Source organism: Hylaeus anthracinus, unplaced genomic scaffold (genome assembly GCF_026225885.1).
Source record: "Hylaeus anthracinus isolate JK02 unplaced genomic scaffold, UHH_iyHylAnth1.0_haploid 5, whole genome shotgun sequence".
In the NCBI taxonomy this organism is placed as follows: domain Eukaryota; kingdom Metazoa; phylum Arthropoda; class Insecta; order Hymenoptera; family Colletidae; genus Hylaeus; species Hylaeus anthracinus.
In genome coordinates, this window is record NW_026535322.1 from 11,496,827 (window position 1) to 11,516,738 (window position 19,912).

The window sequence follows — 19,912 nt, forward strand, 5'->3', positions numbered from 1 at the left end:
ATAGCACCATCTACTTATGCGTAGGTAAATCATCGACAATTATTTAGAAAGATATAATTATATATTCTAGCAGTTCACGATTTCGAGAAAAGAACAAGTTATATGATAAAGTTAAGTTATAATTGATTCTCTCTTCTTCTTAAATAAATAATGGATAGTTGAATCCTAAGAGTACTGATAATGTAGGAATGTATCTTGCTTACTACGACAAGGTTCAGCGTTTTGCCACTAGTGCCACCAGTAGAAAAAATATTGGTAATGTCGGATCATATTTTCTAGTTGATGTCAGTTTTTAAAAAAGTAATTTAATCGTTGTCAATCATGAACATTTTGGCTAGAAGTATAACGAGTATAGCTAGGTCTTGCCTAGGAAATTCCATCGAAGGTACAATTATCACATTGTTTGTATACATCATTACCTAACCTTTAAACTAACCTCTTGGTAGATGAAATACCCACGTTTTCCCTTTTATAAATAATATTCGACGATTTCCTATATTTCTATAGTTTCAGATGTCATTAAAAATTATATTACTTTGTTATGTTAATATTTGAATACCATTAACACCTCAGTTTACCTTTACGAAGTTTGTTCATAGCATTAATTAAATTGCCACTATTTACTGTAGTTATGTGTACATACTAGTAATAAACAACACGTTTGTTGCAGGCAGCAGGCCACATTTAACGCAGTTATACTTGAACCCTGGCATTCAAGGTATTTATTACTTGCGGAATATAACATCTTACATCCGTATACCAAATGGAGTAATTTCCTTGAAATGTAAGAATTTTTATTTTTATCAACAGGAAGCCTATTGAATGCTGCAAGGTCTTGTCTTGGAAACATAATGCAAGGTAATATGCAACAGCGCAATAGAGTTTCATAGTATTCCAAGCCTACAAACAGCTTCTGCTGTATGAAAGGAATTTTGAACAAATTATTTCGCAAAAACAAAAAGTACTTGTGCTGCGTTCATCTCGGGGAAGCAAGGGGTTATGTATAGCATGTCATAAAATGAAGAAAATGTACTTCTATTGATTATAGAATTAGTATTAGGTTATCCCAAAAGTTTCTTTCGCTTTATTAATAAGTAATACATGCACAATAGTTTATGTTTTATGTTACATTACTGAATTGTGCACGATTCATTTTGCTCCATTACTACATTTTTGTTACAACATGAATATCTATAAAATTAGATTGTCTATTTATATAAACACGACCACATAAAATAATTGAATGCAACTCGCGAAAGAAACTTTCGGGACAACCTAATATATAGAAGAGGTATCCTAAAATTGAAGGGAAAAAGGCACTCGACCTCTAAGGTTGACCCATTTGCATGAAATCGTGCGAAACTTCATCGGCCTTGTTTGCGTTTCCCATAAGTGTAACAAGGCGGGACAATGGCACGGGAATTTCGAGTGACATCTCGAGTTTCCGTAAGCCTTTTGGATAGATCCGTATCTCTGTCCGTAGAAATGCGGCAAAAGGGTGGTCGACCTAGAAAAGGGGACCGCGGCTTTCGGGCATTCTTCTTCGCGAAAATGCGCGTGGCTCGCAAAAGCGCACGCAGTCTCTACCTCTTTGATCCCCGGGAAAGGAGATCTCGAAATGCAAAAAGGGATCCGGCTACTCCGCAAGAAAGGACACGAATGGGGTGAAAAGGGGGATTCCTCCATGGCCAATAGCGAAAATCGGTGGGAATCGAAGGGGGTGACGTGTCCATTTGCGGTTGACCAGTTGTCAGAAGCGATCGCTGATGGGTACAGGCTACGACGGACTGTTATTTCTATTTTCCCCATTTCTTGTACAAAAGGAAACTCGTTGAACTAGCGCGATCGTCCATTTCTCCCTATTTTCATCGGTACATCTAATGTATTTATGAATTATCATAGTTATCAATACTTCGTATTTTCTATTCACGAACAAAAATTATATTAAAGGGGCCTAACGCGACATTTGTTACTTAAATTCAAACCATTGTTGACAATTACAACTAAACATGACCATCTGTAGATGTTTCTTTTTAATTTCTCTATTATTCTGCTTTCAGTGAGCCCGTACTAACTCTTTTGACCTGTCTCTGTGATCGTGTTTCCTTCTTCTTGGCCTGGCGCTTCTAACCAGTTTCTAATTACGCAAAACGTACAGTATTTCCAAAGTGCAGGAGGATCGCAATCCTAAGACGAGCCACAGGTTTTACCTGCGTCGGATCTTGGCTGCGTGAACGCGACAAAGGCGTAACCGCGACGTCGAAAATTTTCGCAATGTAATCTTGCGCATTGATCTTCTGGAAAAGGGGTTGCCTTCCGTGCATAATAGGTTCTGCTGGTCTCTTGCCTTAGTTAAGTCCGAGTTAGGTCGGATTAGCGGTGGCAGGCTTTGGACATCTGTCGTATTGACGGACGGTGGTCAGCCAGATCTCGAAATGAACAACAATGGTACAGTCTCATCCAACAAACCTCGGAAAATCGGTGAACCGCTGTAACCCAGGAGAATATCGCGAAATTGTCATGTCATCCTCGACGTTTCACTTAAGATCCAAAGGGGACACGTTCGTCTTCCTAAGTTCCCTCAGCACCGTGGCGTGATCGATTCTGCACGATGATTTTGGAATCTTTAGGCTACATGTAGTTTCTATTAAAAAATGATGAAGGATCTAATACGTTTCGTTATTGATATTTGCAAGGACTTGTGCAGGAATGTTTAAAATTACGTGGAACTTGGTTTGCTCTCTTCTGTGGTAATTACCTTTGACGTTTGATGCATTGGTGTCATCTAAGCGTGTGGTTAGCGATTCCATTGTTCTCGCTTTTCCATGACAAATTGCACAACGCTTTGGTAATGATACATCATTAATATAGTAAAAGAAGAAACGCGAGAGCTGTCGAGTCAACCTTATACTTCTTCAGAGTTTCTATACTCTGAGGTATTATTTTACTGTTTGTAAGTATCAAGGAGATAGCGAAGGCTATCTTATTTTATTTGATAAAAGTAGATCAACATCACGGATCGACATGTTCAATAATCGAAACATCAATGCCAACGGTAAGGGTAAATTGTAATCAATTGTTCCTCTGTCGCTGTTCACTTCGAATCCAAACGATCTCACGGATCTTGGACGTTCCGTGCAAAGGTGGGTGGACCAAGTCTCGCAACAATGTTGCTTAATAAGCTTATGCACGCTCGAGCGGGAAAGGACTGCTTTCGTCGAGCGGCTTGCAGATGTCAGGCGTCCGTCATATTTGATATTCCGTCGGAGACCCTCTTTTCTTAGGCTCGTAAGATTATTTGCGAAAGAGTTTTCAGTTTCCCAGTACCGTTACCGCGCCGTGGGTCTCCATTTTTCGGGACCTCGTTCACAATAGCCTTGACTGGGACACGTTGATCCCTGGGGACTCTTCTACTTCCCTATCGACGCTCTTCTACGAGTTTCGAGTCTCTTTGTCGCAATCTTCGGCTGATAAAAATTGCATCTCATCCGAGGTCTTTCTTTTTTCTAGGTTTCGAACAGATAAGACTAGGGTCATCGTTATGGCAAATGCACAGGAGAGGGAAAACTTACAAGAAGAGGAGAAACAAGAACCCACTGGACGGAAAGCCATTCGCGAAAGGCGTGGTTCTCAGAACGGTTATTAAAAAACCAAAGAAACCGAATTCCGCGAATCGAAAATGCGTTGTCGTGCGACTCTCGACCGGCAGGGAAATGACCGCCTACGTACCCGGTAGGTATACCAGAAGTAGAAGTACCGACTGTGTAATACAAGCATATTATTATCAATAGATTGCGGAAGTTTATGCAAATGCATATTTTTATAAGAAATAGTTAAAAGAATGGAACCTAGACAGAAATTTGTTTTGAAATTAGAGTACTATAAAAATACATTTTTTATTTTGCATATTTTGCATATTTATGTTTGAAAACATATGCAATAATATATTGCATATGTTACTTATCCTGCTTATGTGAAATATCTATCTTCACAAATTAGTTTCGTCTATCACCAATCTTTCGTATCATAATTGAAGTTTAGAAAAGAATGTAGGATTTTCTACAGTATCGAAAACTTTCTAATATTTTAAATAACGAGGGCGTTCAAGGACCAATCAGTGTGCCGGAACAATGTTGGTCTAAATTTAAATACGCACCGATTACTTCGTGTGACATAGAGCGATTGTTCTCCGCGTATAAATTAATTTTGACAGACAAACGCCACCAATTAACACCATTAAATTTGGAAAAAATGCTCGTAATTTATTGTCACGCGAATTATAATATACCAGAATAATTGTGGAAAGTATTTTGTATATGTGTACATATCGAATATTCTGTAACATACTAATATGTTACTTATTATACTATATTTTATTCAAATTTTGTCGTGCATATTTTGCATATTTTTCGTGCATATTTTGCATATGCATGTTACATATTTATCGTGCATAAACTTCCGCAGTCTAATTGTCGATAACAGTAAATGTTACGGGGTTAAGTCTCTTTTATCATTTGATGCACATCGTTACGTCCTTTTATATTACAGGGATCGGCCACAATCTCCAAGAACACAACGTGGTGCTATGCAAACCGGGGAGGGTGAAAGACACCCCTGGTGTCAAGATCAGATGCGTTCGTGGGAAATACGATTTACCACACCCGTTGAAAAGAACCGATTGATCCCATAGTTTATCAGCATTGAAAATATTGTAATGCTATGTTTGTAAAGCTAGAGTAAATACTATTGAAACACCATCCAGTTTATTTCGCTATTACACCCGGAAGACTAGTTATTAGCCACGGAGAACTGCGGAAAAGTCCCGGATATCTAACGTGTTATTTCTAAAATAACAATTTGATGAGATTGAAACAAATTTGTCATCCTATTAATTTATACAATCTACGCTCGACAGTTATATTAATTGTAGATATTCAATGTTTCGCGATCGATGAACGAGAAGGGATTCCGCGTGGTCACGCTTCTCGGATCTAGCGGCCCACAAATTGTGGCCTTTTGACACACATTTCGAACGAGGTGGCGGTCGTTCCCCACCGTGCGTTTACCGTTAGCTGGACCGTGCATCGTCCTCCGTAGACGAGGAGACGCGGAGCGCATTGTGTTCTTGTATATCGGGATGTCACAATGCGAAAAGGGTACTGGGCGCAGCCCCCCTTCTTTGGACATTATTACGGAAGGGTTGGCCGCGGGCCTTCTAGCATCTGCACCCCTGTATCCACCCACGCGGCCACTGGCTATTGACCATATGACATGCTGACCAACATCCCGATGTTTTGAAAAGGCTGGCTCTCAACCTGGTTGTCTGGAACGCATAACGTTTCCATTTCGATCATAGTTGGGCGTTCCTCGTTTCACAATTTTCAAGATGTTAGGTCGAGTAATTAAATTTGTTCAAGGGGATTAAGTCACAGATATTTGAGGGATGAAAAATAATATACGAATGAATATGCCAAATCGGTTTCCTCATCGGTTTTACGAATCAAATCATTCTCGAAAGCTGCCATTAGCAATTGTTTATAAAGGAGACGTTAATTAGTGGTTGGACGCTGTAATATGGTTTGTATTCTTAGACACTATTTTTCTATGGTAATAAATAGAATCTACTTATTATGTATTCTTACCGAGGTGTGGGACTATCTAAATCCAATGTTCTTCCTTGAAATCTAGGACATTGAAGGGCACCGAATGAAATGAGAACCTGCTGGAGAACGTTCAACCCCTTGTAAGGGACGTTCGCGGCAATTGTTATCGAAAGGCTTGAGCAGGACAGATTCTATGTTTATTAAGTTTTCCCGTTGCGCGTTTCGCTTCCCGGCGATTGCCCAAATAGAAGGTTAAATGGCACCACTTCGAAACCTCGAAAAAAGCAGGAAACACAAGGACCGTCCGTCGTAAAAGAAGCGCGAAAAAAACATCAGATGGGATCGGTGTAATCCGTATACAAGGAGGCGAAGAGGGTAAAAATGGATTTTTCGCGCACCGGTCAAAAATGGTCGTTAACTAATTTAAACCGTTTTGAAAGTCAGGCGAAGTTAATCCGTTGCGCTATAATCGAGTTTTCCTTAATCCAACCGATCCCATCTCCGGTTCCACCCGTTGTAAACAGTCCCTGGCCGAGGAGGACGCGCGTAATAAAAAGCAACGACGGTATTTTCGACGACGATGTGGCACGGAAAAAGACTGCCAGAAAGTTCAACGATTTTTACTGCGTTACGGGGGACGAGCATGTACCTGACTCGAGCTGACGAGGAACCTTAACGTTTACGACCCCTTCGCAGTGTAGTTAATAACGTGGTTCTCTGGCACGATGGTTTCGTCGGTGAAACCGGTTGCTTTATTACGGTTTTCCGTAATAATCACGGTCTCTTTGTCGATTGCATTTCGCTCTAATAAATGAGTCTCGTTCACGACACGCATATTCGGTCCCCGCGTAATTACGAGCAGGCTCCTATTCACCCAATGCTATTTAGAGGATTTTCTGCTTTGGAACATTAAAAAAAGGTTTAACGCTTCCTTGTGAATTTTTTTTTTTTTTACTGTAGAACTGGAGGCAACGTTCAAGCCTCGCTTGCGAATTTAAATGGATTAACAAATTCAAAGCACAGTGCGGACGTTCTCAGAAATGTTATGGGATGGTTGTTCCAGCTTCTTTCGCCAAAGAAAGAATCCTCGAAAGAGAATAACGTGGAAATGTAGTTTGAGGACGACAAAGCCAGGACAGGAGGGCGCATAATGCAAAAATCTTCCAGCGACCGCATCACTCCTCTCGAAGGACGCTCAAACAAATGGCGTGTAAACGCTTTTGGGGCTCTGTCGAGATTCTCAACTCTTTACCGTGCAGCTTAGTAATCGGACACCGAGCGATCTACTCCGCAAAGTTTTGTCCGCGGTTTGCTGCTCTCGACACAACGGCTTTTCTAGTTTCGGCTTACCAGGTCTCGTTGGTATCTTGCGATCGGTGGGTTTTTACGCGAGCCCTGCTTACACCTTTGATTCTACGTCGTTACGATGTAGAACTGTACTACTGTAGAACTAGAGCTTGTAGCGCAGTTGCTATGGTTTGATGCAGGTCGACATTCAATATAATAATATTTTTACGGGTTCGGGTACAAAACTCATGTCTTACCTTCTGAACAGTGTAACATGTATATTATTATTAGACTGCGGATTTTTTTGCAAAATAAAATCTTCGTGAACGTGCCTACAAAAATTGAATCTAAATAGGAATTTATTTTATTCTGTAAATATTATAACATGAACTTTACTTTCGATCTTTTTTATATTTTTGCATATTGTTTGCATTTTGTAGTTTCTTGCACATTCAAATTTCCTATAAATGCATAAAGATCCGCACTGTAATTATTATATTCTGCATTCATTTATGTCCTCGTATTCTCATATTTTCATTTATCATAAATACGTAGACATTCCCAGCAATAAGTCAGTGACATAAATATTCGTACCCTCTATTACTATTGAAGAAATTTGTTTAAATTAAATGGTAGGTTTGATGTACCCAACTGTATGTTTGTATAAATATGTTGATGTATATATAAGTATACACATATACATATACATACAGCTTATTCATATACGTATTTATAATGAAAGATTCATTTGGTAATATCGAAACTATTATTTAATTTAGACAAACTTCTTCAGTAGACACAGATGGTGAGGATATTTATAGGACTGACCGTATCCAGACTCATCTAAATTGCTTTGATGCAATTAATTGTGTTTAAAATGCTACAAGTATTTTTCATAAATTTCAATTTCTACTTTAACTTTCTACGTACTTTCTGAAATAATTACAACAGAGTTGAATAATAATATCAGGGCTAAGTGTAGCTAAAAATAAGCTTCTCTAGACAGAAGGGAATACAGTTATTCAAATTCTATGTCAATATTTCTCCAAACTTCATTCTCTATGTCCACAATTTATTAACATACAGATACTCGGTTCGCCACAAAGAAAACTCCACCCAACAAAGTACTTTTCTCAGGCTTCGCGTAGGGTCCAAATCATTGTCGCAAATAAGACGTATCGATAAGTTGTTTATATGGGAAGGTGTTCGCCCCACGGTGGTCACTGAAAAGAGATCACTCGGCCAAGAAATGAAATACGTTCACGAGGTTTGACCCAAGGGCGTGTCCAAGCGACTCAGTGAACGAAAACGCGAGAGAAAGGGGTTATGCGCGGGAAAAGAAGGCGTGCGCTCGGACCGGAAATAAGCAAATCTCGAAAGTCTGTTGGCAAAACTTGGTCGGTGGTCCGAGAGGCAAGATGAATCGAAAAGTAATTGCCCTGGTCGACGTTCGCCTCGTTCTTAATGTGTCTCCAGCCATTATGTCTTCACTATCTTTTTTTTGTTGAAAACGTTCTGGACAGCCTCGGTGTCGAATTGTATTAAAAGGGTTGACGTCTGTCGAGAGACGAGTTGTGGCTCCCAGGGACCTCCCGTCTGGGACTTCTTCTTCGAAATTAAAAGAGTAGATAAATAACCTTTGAAGTATCAAAAATTTGTACAGAAAATGTATATAAGAGTTGAAAACGATCTTTTTGTGGTAGCATATTGGTTAGCAATCTAGGAACAGAGCATTGTAACGGCAGACATTCTTTATAAAGATACTAAAACTGGTCCGATAATGTTGTTAACATAGTTACTCAGTTCGACAGTATGCTCAATTGAATATAAATAAAAAAAATCTGACTCTCTTGCTATTACGTATTTTTTTTTTTTTAATTTTGCATAACGTTTCAAGCGTTGTGACTAACCATCAATTGCTCTATAATCTTAAAATCTAGATGTTTAATTTCCAAGTTCACCCAATGGTGTTTTAAAGATTCAATGGTCCAGTTATGTGGCACATAACATATTAACTGCAGCTTGTATACACTGTACAACCTCGAATGGTTTGGTCCTCTTCCACCCTACTTAACAACATTACGACCACAGTATACATTTCAAATGAAAATATCAAGAATCTTCCGAAATATAAACTTCAACTTTGACACTTCCGGAAAATCATCCCTAAACATTTTACACGACATTCTTGAAATGATCGCCTTTCGAAAAATGAAACCACAACATCAATTTCCGCACCCTTGTACCCCCTTAAAGGGGTGTAAATTGTATTCTGTAATAGAACTCGTGCAACGTTCCCCTTGGGCGCGTTTGTTTGGTCATGCCTGCTTAAATTGTGCCTGCTTAAATTTCGTTTTATAGCGCAGGTATTATCTTTCGCGAGTTGCGTTTTCAATTGGGTCAAAATTCGACGCAACGTCGGTTTGTCTTTGGATTCGTAACGTCGGTTTGAAAGAGTTTCGTCCGGTTTATTGGAGCAGGGTGCCATAGAACTCGTAATTAGTTTGCAGGAAGTATACTGTCCAGACTTTGTTCGACGTTGTGTTTGCACCAGGGGGAGGGCGAGCACTCGAGACGATTGTCACTATTAACGAACGGTTCGGACGGATTTGCGAGGAGTTTTATTGCATGTAATCGGGAAACTATAACTTTTACCTGCCACCGTTACACGGACGGTATTCTTTGCTGTATAAGAAACCGTTCCCTTTCAAAGACTGCCACACAATGTCCATTCGCACAATACGATCGCCCCTGTCTCCACATTATCGAGGTTTCCATTAGCAATTACAATTTTTTTTTTTTTTATTTAAAGGATTACATCTTTTTTGGGGGCAAATCTTTTGCTTAACCATGTGGTATTTTCCTATCTTTTTTATTGACAATTATAAAACGTATAGAGGTAATGTTTTGAGTGAGTATTTGTGAATCCTTTCACGAGGCAAATATAAATTTTTAAAGCTATTTTTGCTATTACTTTTAAAATTTACGTGTCATAAAGAATATAATGAAGAACTCGTTGGTAAAATAGAACTGGTATATTCAAATGGGTCTCAAGATTGAGATTATTTAACGATGGAGGATCAGAGTCAGCTCTTCTCTGAAGAAGATCTAGATCCCACTGGAGTCGACACTGTTCAACAAACTCTGAACACAAAACATTGCCCAATTCCACGGAACGTTATCAAGCTGGTTACGTGCACCGAGAGATCTCTGAATAACTTGCGGCGATTTAATGTAAAACTATGCTACGATCCATTATCGGACACTTTCTATCAGTCATTTGCGTTATCTACTGTTGCGTGCAAACAATTCGGCTAAACTATTACCGACAAAATTTCACGATTGCGTCATCGGGCCCTCGAGCGTCAGGAAAGACACAATCTGGACGCACGTGGGCCAAGAATTTTGAGAAATCCTGCAATTCCCCCGAAACAATAGAAAGCACCGAGGACATTCTAAACTTCAACATTATACCACTCTAAACGGTATTCTAGTCTAGAACTTTCAAAGAATCAATTATCTAGGGCATTTTCTAAAAGTATATTCTTAAATATAAACAAATATGCGTGTAACACCATATTTCAACAAAAATTCCTCATGGGTTAATAAAAAACAAAACAAAATAATACCTGGAGACTAAAATACATCTTAAGGACAAAACATTATTCAGCCTCCTACAAATATTATTAATACTAGACGATTTAATACTAGCGGATTTTGATGCATTTACGGGGAACTTGAATGTGCAAGAAACATCGAAATGTGCAGTAATATAAAAAAATATTGAAAGTAAAGTGTATATCATAATATTTGCAGAGCAAACTACAATTCCATTCAGGTTGAATTTGAGTAGGTACGTTTGCAAAGATTTTATTTTCCATAAAGATCCGCAATCTAATTATTATAATATCATGCTTCTATTGATAGCATCCTCGTAGATTTTCTCCTGTATCAGAGTATTTTAAATAGACGCACGACGAAGTAAAATGGTACAAAAATATCTTTAGCTAGCTCCATAGATTTTTACAGAGAAACAGATTGCTCGCAACGGGGCAATTTAAACGATTTCAGCGATGCGTGAATTGAGACGTTTCCACGGCAAATCACCAGCGAAAGAGTTTGCATCGCTGTACCGTTACATGGTTTGTGCGTCGTTCTGTGAGGCCCCGGGAGCAGATGCAAATGCGAGGAGGCATTCATCTGTCGTTGGCCACGGGAAAAATCGCAAATAACGGGTTGCGGTCGTCCCTGCACCATAGAAATGTGGGTTATGTGGCCAAAAGAGCAAAAATTTGTATACACGGAATAGGAGGCGGCTCGGTGAATCGAGCGCCGGGGTGCTTTTCTATGGGCGACACGTTTTAACGGGGCCCGAAGCGAAAGACTAAATTTGGCGTGATCTTGGGACGAAGACATAATGAGACGTCTCCAGCTATCGAGGACAACTGTACTTTCAGTCTTCCCGTCGTCGTTTGTCGATTCTCCTACGTTTTTCTCACACTCGTGTTTTCTTGAATTCCATGATAGGAAGGGGTGAGAAATGCTTCGGAAGGGCGCGACGGTGTAACAGTCCTGAAACGAAATGTTTAGAAATTGGTTATAGTGAAACTGTATGATGAATCGTTTTGAAACTTTGTTACGTGTGATTCGACATTGAGACAAAAAAAATAATGCTCAACCTGACTGCCAGCTTTCTGAAAACACCTTTGTTTAGTGCTCGAATGCATCCACTCAATCACCAAAACAGAAAATTGTTTTCATCGTATCTCGTAATAATTACATAACAATTTTATAGTAAGCTAGTAAATAGTACTTGTGTGATGTATACAACTGAAAATTAGGGTTTCATATTGGAGAATGTTTTGGAAAATGTATGTATATGTGAAGTTCAGAGAAAATTATTTCATTTTTATTCATTCTTTCTGTTACAGAATGTTACAGAACAATTATCGTACCTATGTTTATGAATCCAATGAAACATAATGAAAGTTTGAAAACAATTCGTCATACCTCGTCGTAAAGAATATTTAAAAACATCTTCTTTCAGTGCAAATCCAGCGGTATGCCCCTCTAGTATGTTCTTCGTAAAGAATATTTAAAAATACCTTCTTTCAATACCAATACAGTGTTGTGCCCCTCTAGTATGTTCTCCAACATCTCAAAAATCCTCACCTACTCTTAGCCTCAGGAGTCTGCAGACTTCCAGCTCGAGGAACCCTGACCTAGCACATTCTACTTCGTCCAAACAACGATGAAGTGTACAAAGTATTATGTTACGTATACCTAAAGTCAAAATGATTAAATTTTCGTTCATTCTTTCTAATCTTACACAACAATTAACGCACCTATGTTTATGGATTCGATAAAACATAATGAAAGTTTGAAAACAATTCCGTGTCTTCATAAAGAATTTCTGAAAATTTCTGAAACTCCTTTTAGTACTGATGCAGTACCCTTTTAATATGTTCTTCAACATCTTACAGATCCTCAGTTAGGGTCCCGCGGACCTCCAGCTCGAAGAACCCTGATCTAGCTACATTCTACTTCGTCCAACTAACGATTAGCCCAAGAACACGCATACGCGGTAATCGAAAGTGAACCATTAGTCAGCAAAGCCCAGAGAAAACAAGCCCATCTTCCGTCGCCACAGAAAATGGCCATATGTCGTCCATCCCTAATGAGCGAGGACTGACGAAGGATCCACGAAAGAGAAGTTCTCTTAGAGAACGAGCCTCGAGGTGAGAGCTCGTCCGAGGGCTCTCCTTGTCGCCCGGGCTGACGAACATTCAAAGATTTCGCAAATCGTACCAGGCCGCAACGCTTTCGCCGGTTAATTTATGAGCACTTTACGCAAATTCCGCGATTCCCCGTACAGCCTATTGGCGGCGATCGTAAATCATGTGGCACGGGCCAGAAACAATGGGGCCTTGGCGAAACGCTACAGAAAATAGTCGAAGGAAAGGTCCTGGCGAAAGGGTTATGCAGCCGTCCCCGACGTACTCCTGCTCGGACGGTTAACGATTGCACGAAAGGACGCCCCGCGTCGCGGATACCGGCTACCGAGCGACGAAGACTCGTCGACCGTTTGCCAAAACCGAAACACTGCCCGTTCTTGCGTTGTGCCGATTTTAAAGGAGGAACCGAAAGGATTTAGTGTGCCAGCCGGTAACTGGATTTTCTGAAAATCCCGAGCCACGTCGGATGGATTAATTTAACGGGATACGATTGTCAGGGGGGGTCGAGAAGCTGCGGCAATCGATTCTCCTTTTGGCGAAACCGAGCTGCCGGTGACAGGTATGACGGCAAGTTCACGACTACCTTAATTCTAGGTCTTAGGACTATAAATCAGGACGTAATTTCGACTTCTCCAAACACCGACGGCTGATTGTTTGTTTAGCAATACGACCACTGGGTCTCATCAGTGAAACGCTTACTTGGAAACAAAAAATTCTCTCTTTAGTGGGTCATTCTCTCGTATTAGAGACTCCGCATTATCTCTCAAGAATATAATCAGTCTCATAAGTATTCGTACGCTCTATGTTTATTCATACAAATACACGGTGAGTCCGAAGAAACAGAACACCTAAATATCTCCGTTACATTTCGTTGTAGAAAAAAACTTCTTAGGACCAAGTTACACTATTTGATGGGCCACATGTAACGGTGTAAGGGAAAAAATTTTCAAAGCCTTTTTTTTTATAAAATTTCAAGGTCATCGATGTTTTTTTAAATGGAATGATATATTTTCGTTAACGTAATGTTGTAGCTGACAAAATAACGAATTCATCCATGTACTACAATATGACCTACAAATGACCTTCAACCCAGAAAAATGGAATAAATAAAATTCAACGTGTAAGATTCATTTGCTTTATTCCTGTTACGCAAAATGTTCAAAATATTTTGAATATTCAACTTAATATTAACTTGAGCTGCTATACATTCAAATGTATCGCAATACACAACATAATTCGGTGTTGACAGGAAGACATTTATTATATACCTTTATCTATGTGTTTGTACACATAGATAACACATTCGTGTTTACAACTGCTGATCAGTCTGAAGACGTTCTTGCTCTCTGATTTCTAATTCTAATGTTTCCTAAGATTTCCAATCTATCAGTTTATCGATGTACGTTTCACGATGCGTTACCCAAAAGAAGATATAATTGATATGATTTTCATTTATGGAGAAAGTCGACAGTGTTTAAGAGAAGCAGTGCGGTTGTACAAAGACCGATTTTCTAATCGTAATTGTCCATCATAAAGCAAATGAATCTTACACGTTGAATTTTATTTATTCCATTTTTCTGGGTTGAAGGTCATTTGTAGCTGATATTGTAGTACATGGATGAATTCGTTATTTTGTCAGCTACAACATTACGCTAATGAAAATATATCATTCTATTTAAAAAAACATCGATGACTTTGAAATTTTATATAAAAAAAAGACCTTGAAAATTTTTCCTTACACCGTTACGTGTGGCCCTTCAAATAGCGTAACTTTGTCCTAAGAAGCTTTTTTGTATAACGAAATGTAACGGATATATTTAGGTGTTCTGTTTCTTCGGACTCACCCTGTATATGCATGCGAAAAGTTCATTTATGTACGTGTTCATAATGAAACATTTATTTGGAAATATTAAGCTTATCATTTAATTTAGACAAATTTCTTCAATAGACATAAACGGTACGAATAGTTATGGGACTGACTGTATGTGTACGATGTACCTAAAACTTTGCTAAAGAAAATTAAATTGAACAATTTTTTCATACAAATGATGGGAAAATTGTTTGCTTAAACCACATTTTCTTTTTTCGACTCCTACTATTTTTTTCAATATTGTACCTTTTCCCCGATTTATAGGTGCGTCGACAATGTAATTACAATGTTTATGTTGTGTAAAAAAAAAATGTTTTTTTGTTGTTTAAGGTTTTTAACTACAATTTTGTTTCGAAAAAAAATTGTTTATCGCCAAATATCCAATAAAAGACCCTGTACGTTACATAAAAATCCGCTTAATACATTATTTTTTTAAATTCGTTGAAAAATCCCTCATTTTCAGCGTCCGAACCAAGCTCCCTCCTTAAATATGTACAAAATAAGGGCAAATTCTATATCCTCTTACACGTGTGAGTTATGAACTTACATATTTTTCTAAATTGTTTTCTATGGCATAGTTAATTCTACAGTGCAATTTTAAATCAGAGAAGAAAAATGAATATTACTATCGAACTCTAACACTCACTGTTCCATTTCGTGTCGTCCAAAGTGCTCCGTAAAAAAAAATGAATAAATTCTATTTTACCTATACAAAAACGAATTCACAAACAATTTATAATTCGCGACTTTGACTTCGTTTCTTTCTTCGTATCATTCCTAGTTTCAAATATTCCGATGGCTTTGCTATTCCGGAAAAGTATTCGCGAGGTGACATTCTTATAAAAACACTCTTGATCAATTGTTGACATGCACGTGTATCTCGATTCCGCGAACACGACTACATAATTAGGCGAACGTGACGTGGTAACGAACATTTTTGGAAACGGTAAGCGTGGCAGCTTGACCCGGCGCTATGGACATCAGGACATCAGGCTTCTCCCCACTATTTTCTAAGGATACCTCCTACCCCTGGGTCTTGCAAGGGTTGGCTAGTATATAAGCGAAACTATACACCCTCTCGTTCTAAACCATTTTGGCGATTCGCCGTATGAGCACTATTTAGCTAAAAACCGTAGTAGAGACGGACGTTTCGAGTGAACTCGATTCGGTGACGGTGAATCGAACCGACCCGCGGCGACAGTGTTGTGATATTCAGTGATTGGTGCCTGACCTTGGATTAATTATTGGGTAAGAGGAATTCGTTGTTTACATTCGCAGTTTCTACACGAATCCCGAATAAGACGGACGTACGTAATTAGTGGACATTAATATTCGAAAGAACTAGAAATAAGATTTCGTAAAGTCCATAATGTTCGGTGTAGTCGTTGACAAATCATTCACTGATACATCGAATAATACAGATATTGATATTTGTCTGGTACTACTTCACAAAAAAGCAATAACAATCTTTTTAAATCTAGATCGAAGAAACTCGCGCTCCAGTCTCCTTTCAATTTCACTAGCGTAAATATCTATCGACGAAAGTGTATCTATCGATACAGTTACCATTCTTTGTACTCGCTTTACGATTTCTACGATTTCGAAAGATCGTTATCGATAACTTTGACGCAAGAGTTTCCCGTTTAGCAGCTATTGCTATCGCGATTGGATCTGTGAAACAGTGTATAATTAATATCTCGTAAATAGTACAGATCGAAAGTTCGTCGGAACAGTGACATTTGGACAGCTTATCAATAACATATCACGTATAATCTCCTATTTCAATTAAATATTTGCATTCGTTAATACCTATCTACAAAATCGTGTTTCAGTATAAACAAATAAAATTTGGCTACATTTTTAATTTCTCCCTTTTTTGTCTAGGTTGTCCAGGAAGTTTTAGAATGGAAGCCCATCCTGAGTCGTCGGTGGCCAGTCTGCAAGCGCTGGACTTCACATCCTGTCCAAAGCGACAACCAAATACAGGGTTCGCCGATCCTCCGGTTCTAGATCTTTCCTGCAAGAAGCAGAACGCACCGACGACCAAGGAACCGATCTCGCACGTTTCGCGTTCGCGTTCACCCGCCATCACGGAGAAACAAGAACAACAACCTGCTCATTTCACCGATTCGGAACGGAAGAGTCCTTTCGAGGGGCGAACGTTCATGGTGACGCCACCCTCAGAGTCCGACTCGCCTAAGAAAATTAAGTACGAACCGATCTACAATTGCGCGAACGTGACGAGCAATACCTTAATCGGTCAACACGGTGGTTACTCTGCTCTGCCGATTCCAATTCCAGTTGTACCAACGATATTACCGATATTCGCTCAAAACGGTGCCACAGCGAATCCAGTTCAAATGATGGACACATCCGCGACATCCACGACGATGACATCTCCTAGCAGTGAAACATTATCCAATCTGTCCACGGATCCTGGAAAGAAAACGCCCAGACCGTTCAAAGCTTACCCAAAGGACCCACTGTCGCTCACCATGGGAGCGGCTGAAATAGTGTACGATCCGAATTCGAATGAGGCGTACTCGGAATTTCGCAAACGAATGCTCGAATCGGTGAGGCGATCGAACGAGGGAACGAATATCAAAATGCGTCGGGCTTCAAAGAGTCCCGGACTACCAACCAGCACCGTCGACGAGAAGGACGCGGCGTACTGGGAAAGGAGGAGGAAAAACAACGAGGCTGCAAAACGCTCCAGGGACGCTCGAAGAGCGAAGGAGGACGAGATCGCTATCAGGGCGGCTTTTCTAGAACAAGAAAATATGAAATTGAAATACGAACTCGTGGCGCTTAGGAACGAAACAGCTAAGCTTAGGTGCATGGTCTATTCGACTTAGCGTCGGGATAGTTTGTACAGGACTCGTTTATAAGTTGTTAATAGTCTAGTGTTCGCGAGGAGAAGAATTAATTGGCGATCAGGCATTAGGGAAGCAATAGTTGCCGTTAGATTCGTGAATCTGTAAACATTTCTGTTGCGTCTTACGAGTAACGTCTGCGATTCTTTCTTCTTGTAATTATTTTTTTTATTTTCAAGATACATTTCTTACGGATTAAGTGAAATTCTCGGATTCATGTCGTCGTTGTGTATTGTATAAAAAGCGTTTCTGATGATGTAGTATTAGTATCTAGGAACTAAATTGTTCGAGGATGTATGAATTTTTGTGCCATGCAGTACTGTTACAGTAATTGACAAAGTTGTTGAGATTACCAAGTCATTTATAACGTAACGAAGATTGCGCCGAATAGGCTATCTGATATTAGCTTTACCAAAAATATGGAACTTTAAGTATTTTTATACGATTATAGTGAAACAACCGAATTTATATATTAAATAAAACGGGCAGGGGGAATCATGTAAATAGGTGAGAATGGGTAGAAACGATATAAGACGTCTAGTTTTGTAAGCCGCATTGTACATATAGATATTGTTGCGATATTTAAAATATATTTATAGTAAAAGAGTGTCATTTATAAAACAAAATTTTTGTCGTTTTTGTATGAAATTCATCGCTAATTTAACAGATATTATCACGTAGGTAGCGATTCAGCCAAATCCATCATAGTTTCTGTTTCGAGAACATTTTTTTCATTACTTTGATTCTTAGTGAGCGCATTCGTGTACGAGTTTTTTATTTGTAGAGGAATAAAAGTTAGGGATGACGTTCCAGAGATAGGATTCGAACTCTGTTGATTCTCATTTAAATTAGACATTGCTGCACTTTTCATTCCAGGTATGAACATTTTACTTTTCTGATTTTTACTTAACCGAACCATTTTATTTTTTTGCTCCTTCTTTTCATGTTCCGACTCATCTATATCCATTTTGTCTTTTGGCTCTTTCTTTGCATAACGTGAAGCATTGTCGAATCGAAAATTTTTAGGAAACTTATGTACACTCGTGCAATGCTTTCTTCTTTCAACAGGATTAATAAACTTTAAATCACATTCAGAAACGTAGCACTGATACTAGAAACAAGATATGAATATTAATAACCATTTTAGTATACATAAAATATAGCAACACAGAATTTATAAGTACCATTGGTTGCTTTAATGATAAAACTTGAAAGAAACTGTCATGAGTTTCTTGAATATGAATATCTAACAGTCTAGGATTTGGCAAGGACTTCTTGCACTCTATACAAACGTAACGATGATTAGTATTGTAGTGCATCTCAAAATCAAGTAGCGTTTGAAATGTAGCTTTACAACCACTGGCATAACAAGGAAATTCTCTTATACTGAAATTAATAACAGTGGATCGTTATTAGCATATCGGTTTGTTTCCTTTCATGAGAATATTATGACTGTATCGCTTTTAGGTTATGTAGTATAATCGAACATTTAGATATAACGAAAGATTTTTATTTACACTTCGTGACACAACTCTTCGTCGTCTTCCACAGTGATGCCTTTCCTTTGAAATATCTTGCAAGAATTATACGAATCCTCGAAAAATGGATCGTTTATGGGACGCAATCCCACTCCTATGTTTTGTAGAAACTCCTCCATTGTGTTAAGAATGCAACTTAGAATTAAATCTTACAAAAAATACAATCTGTATTATCGAATTATTACATTGTACATTTATTTATTAAAATAACGACACGCGAGCACACGGACTTTACGTCATTTCATTTGTCAACATTCACTTGAAAACAGCTACTGACAGCTACCGATAGTTACTGGAAAGTGGCGCACTCTAGTGCGATTTGAAATTTATCCATATCGAGAATTATCGATACGTAAGTGGAGCGGTTTATATTTCGATAATCGAAATTATTGCACTCTCGTGTACTTCCTTAGCGGGAAAGGCTTCGTGTGCAAGGTAAGTGAAATGTCTCTCATAAATTTAGTGTTAAATAAGTAATGACAAAGTATTAATCATGCAGCAAATGAAAGTATGCTTGCGTTGTTTATAGATCTTCGTAACTGATCAGTTTGGTGTTGTGGTATGCATGTATATCTCACGTATACACGTATATTACACGTATGACAGCGATTTATTCGACGAGCAAGCGAGTCTTCAAATTGTCCAGAATTTCGGCCATCTTGATCTCCAGTTCGGTATGTCTTTGCATTTCTTCTTGCTTATTCTGTAACATATTTGCAATATTGCATCGCATTAGTGGAATTACTGCAGATCATCGTTAACGTACAGAGATTATTATAATTTTAGGAAAGTATTATTGTCATTTACGTTGATGTGATTTGCTTTCATTGCACGATACTCCCCTAAGGAAATTTTATTTTGTCTTTTACGTCAGTTACTAATCTGTTTCACACTCGTAAAAGATCGTGTAATATGCATAATAATGATCTTCGATTTAGGTTCACTGTACGATATACCCTAACTGAAATATGTATTATATAATATATATGAATATATAAAATATATG

General features: G+C 38.6%; 3 protein-coding genes across 4 annotated transcripts; 2 read left to right on the forward strand and 1 right to left on the reverse strand.

Annotated features, from left to right (window-relative positions):
- The first annotated feature begins 232 nt into the window (after window positions 1-232).
- Window positions 233-4,757, forward strand: LOC128895338 (40S ribosomal protein S12, mitochondrial). The gene is made up of 5 exons (XM_054157850.1): window positions 233-385; window positions 671-718; window positions 811-858; window positions 3,511-3,732; window positions 4,549-4,757. Exons 1-5 carry the CDS (start codon window positions 322-324, stop codon window positions 4,680-4,682), a joined length of 516 nt encoding a protein of 171 aa, XP_054013825.1. The 5' UTR covers window positions 233-321; the 3' UTR covers window positions 4,683-4,757.
- A 10,846-nt stretch (window positions 4,758-15,603) lies between these two features.
- Window positions 15,604-17,994, forward strand: LOC128895240 (protein giant). Of its 2 annotated transcripts, none has more exons than XM_054157661.1 (2): window positions 15,604-15,743; window positions 16,380-17,994. In XM_054157661.1, the coding sequence occupies exon 2, from the start codon at window positions 16,400-16,402 to the stop codon at window positions 17,348-17,350; it is 951 nt and encodes a 316-aa protein (XP_054013636.1). In that variant the 5' UTR covers window positions 15,604-15,743; window positions 16,380-16,399; the 3' UTR covers window positions 17,351-17,994. The 2 variants fall into 2 exon arrangements, with proteins under 2 accessions (XP_054013636.1, XP_054013635.1); XM_054157660.1 differs by lacking the exon at window positions 15,604-15,743 and adding an exon at window positions 15,770-15,802.
- Window positions 17,976-19,197, reverse strand: LOC128895242 (zinc finger protein 511). Its single transcript, XM_054157662.1, has 3 exons — window positions 18,886-19,197; window positions 18,553-18,754; window positions 17,976-18,479 (listed from the first exon to the last, which is right to left on the reverse strand). Exons 1-3 carry the CDS (start codon window positions 19,023-19,025, stop codon window positions 18,042-18,044), a joined length of 780 nt encoding a protein of 259 aa, XP_054013637.1. The 5' UTR covers window positions 19,026-19,197; the 3' UTR covers window positions 17,976-18,041.
- Between the last annotated feature and the right edge of the window lie 715 nt (window positions 19,198-19,912).

Bases quoted from the DNA above. Each gene is read 5' to 3' on its own strand.
- LOC128895242 (XM_054157662.1), bottom strand. From the start codon at position 19,025: ATGGAGGAGTTTCTACAAAACATAGGAGTGGGATTGCGTCCCATAAAC. The intron at 18,755-18,885 runs GTAAATAAAAAT...TATTAATTTCAG, and splicing joins GAAGAGTTGTGTCACGAAGT to TATAAGAGAATTTCCTTGTT. The intron at 18,480-18,552 runs GTACTTATAAAT...TCTTGTTTCTAG, and splicing joins TATCATTAAAGCAACCAATG to TATCAGTGCTACGTTTCTGA.
- LOC128895338 (XM_054157850.1), top strand. From the start codon at position 322: ATGAACATTTTGGCTAGAAGTATAACGAGTATAGCTAGGTCTTGCCTA. The intron at 386-670 runs GTACAATTATCA...CGTTTGTTGCAG, and splicing joins CCTAGGAAATTCCATCGAAG to GCAGCAGGCCACATTTAACG. The intron at 719-810 runs GTATTTATTACT...TTTTATCAACAG, and splicing joins CTTGAACCCTGGCATTCAAG to GAAGCCTATTGAATGCTGCA.
- LOC128895240 (XM_054157661.1), top strand. From the start codon at position 16,400: ATGGAAGCCCATCCTGAGTCGTCGGTGGCCAGTCTGCAAGCGCTGGAC.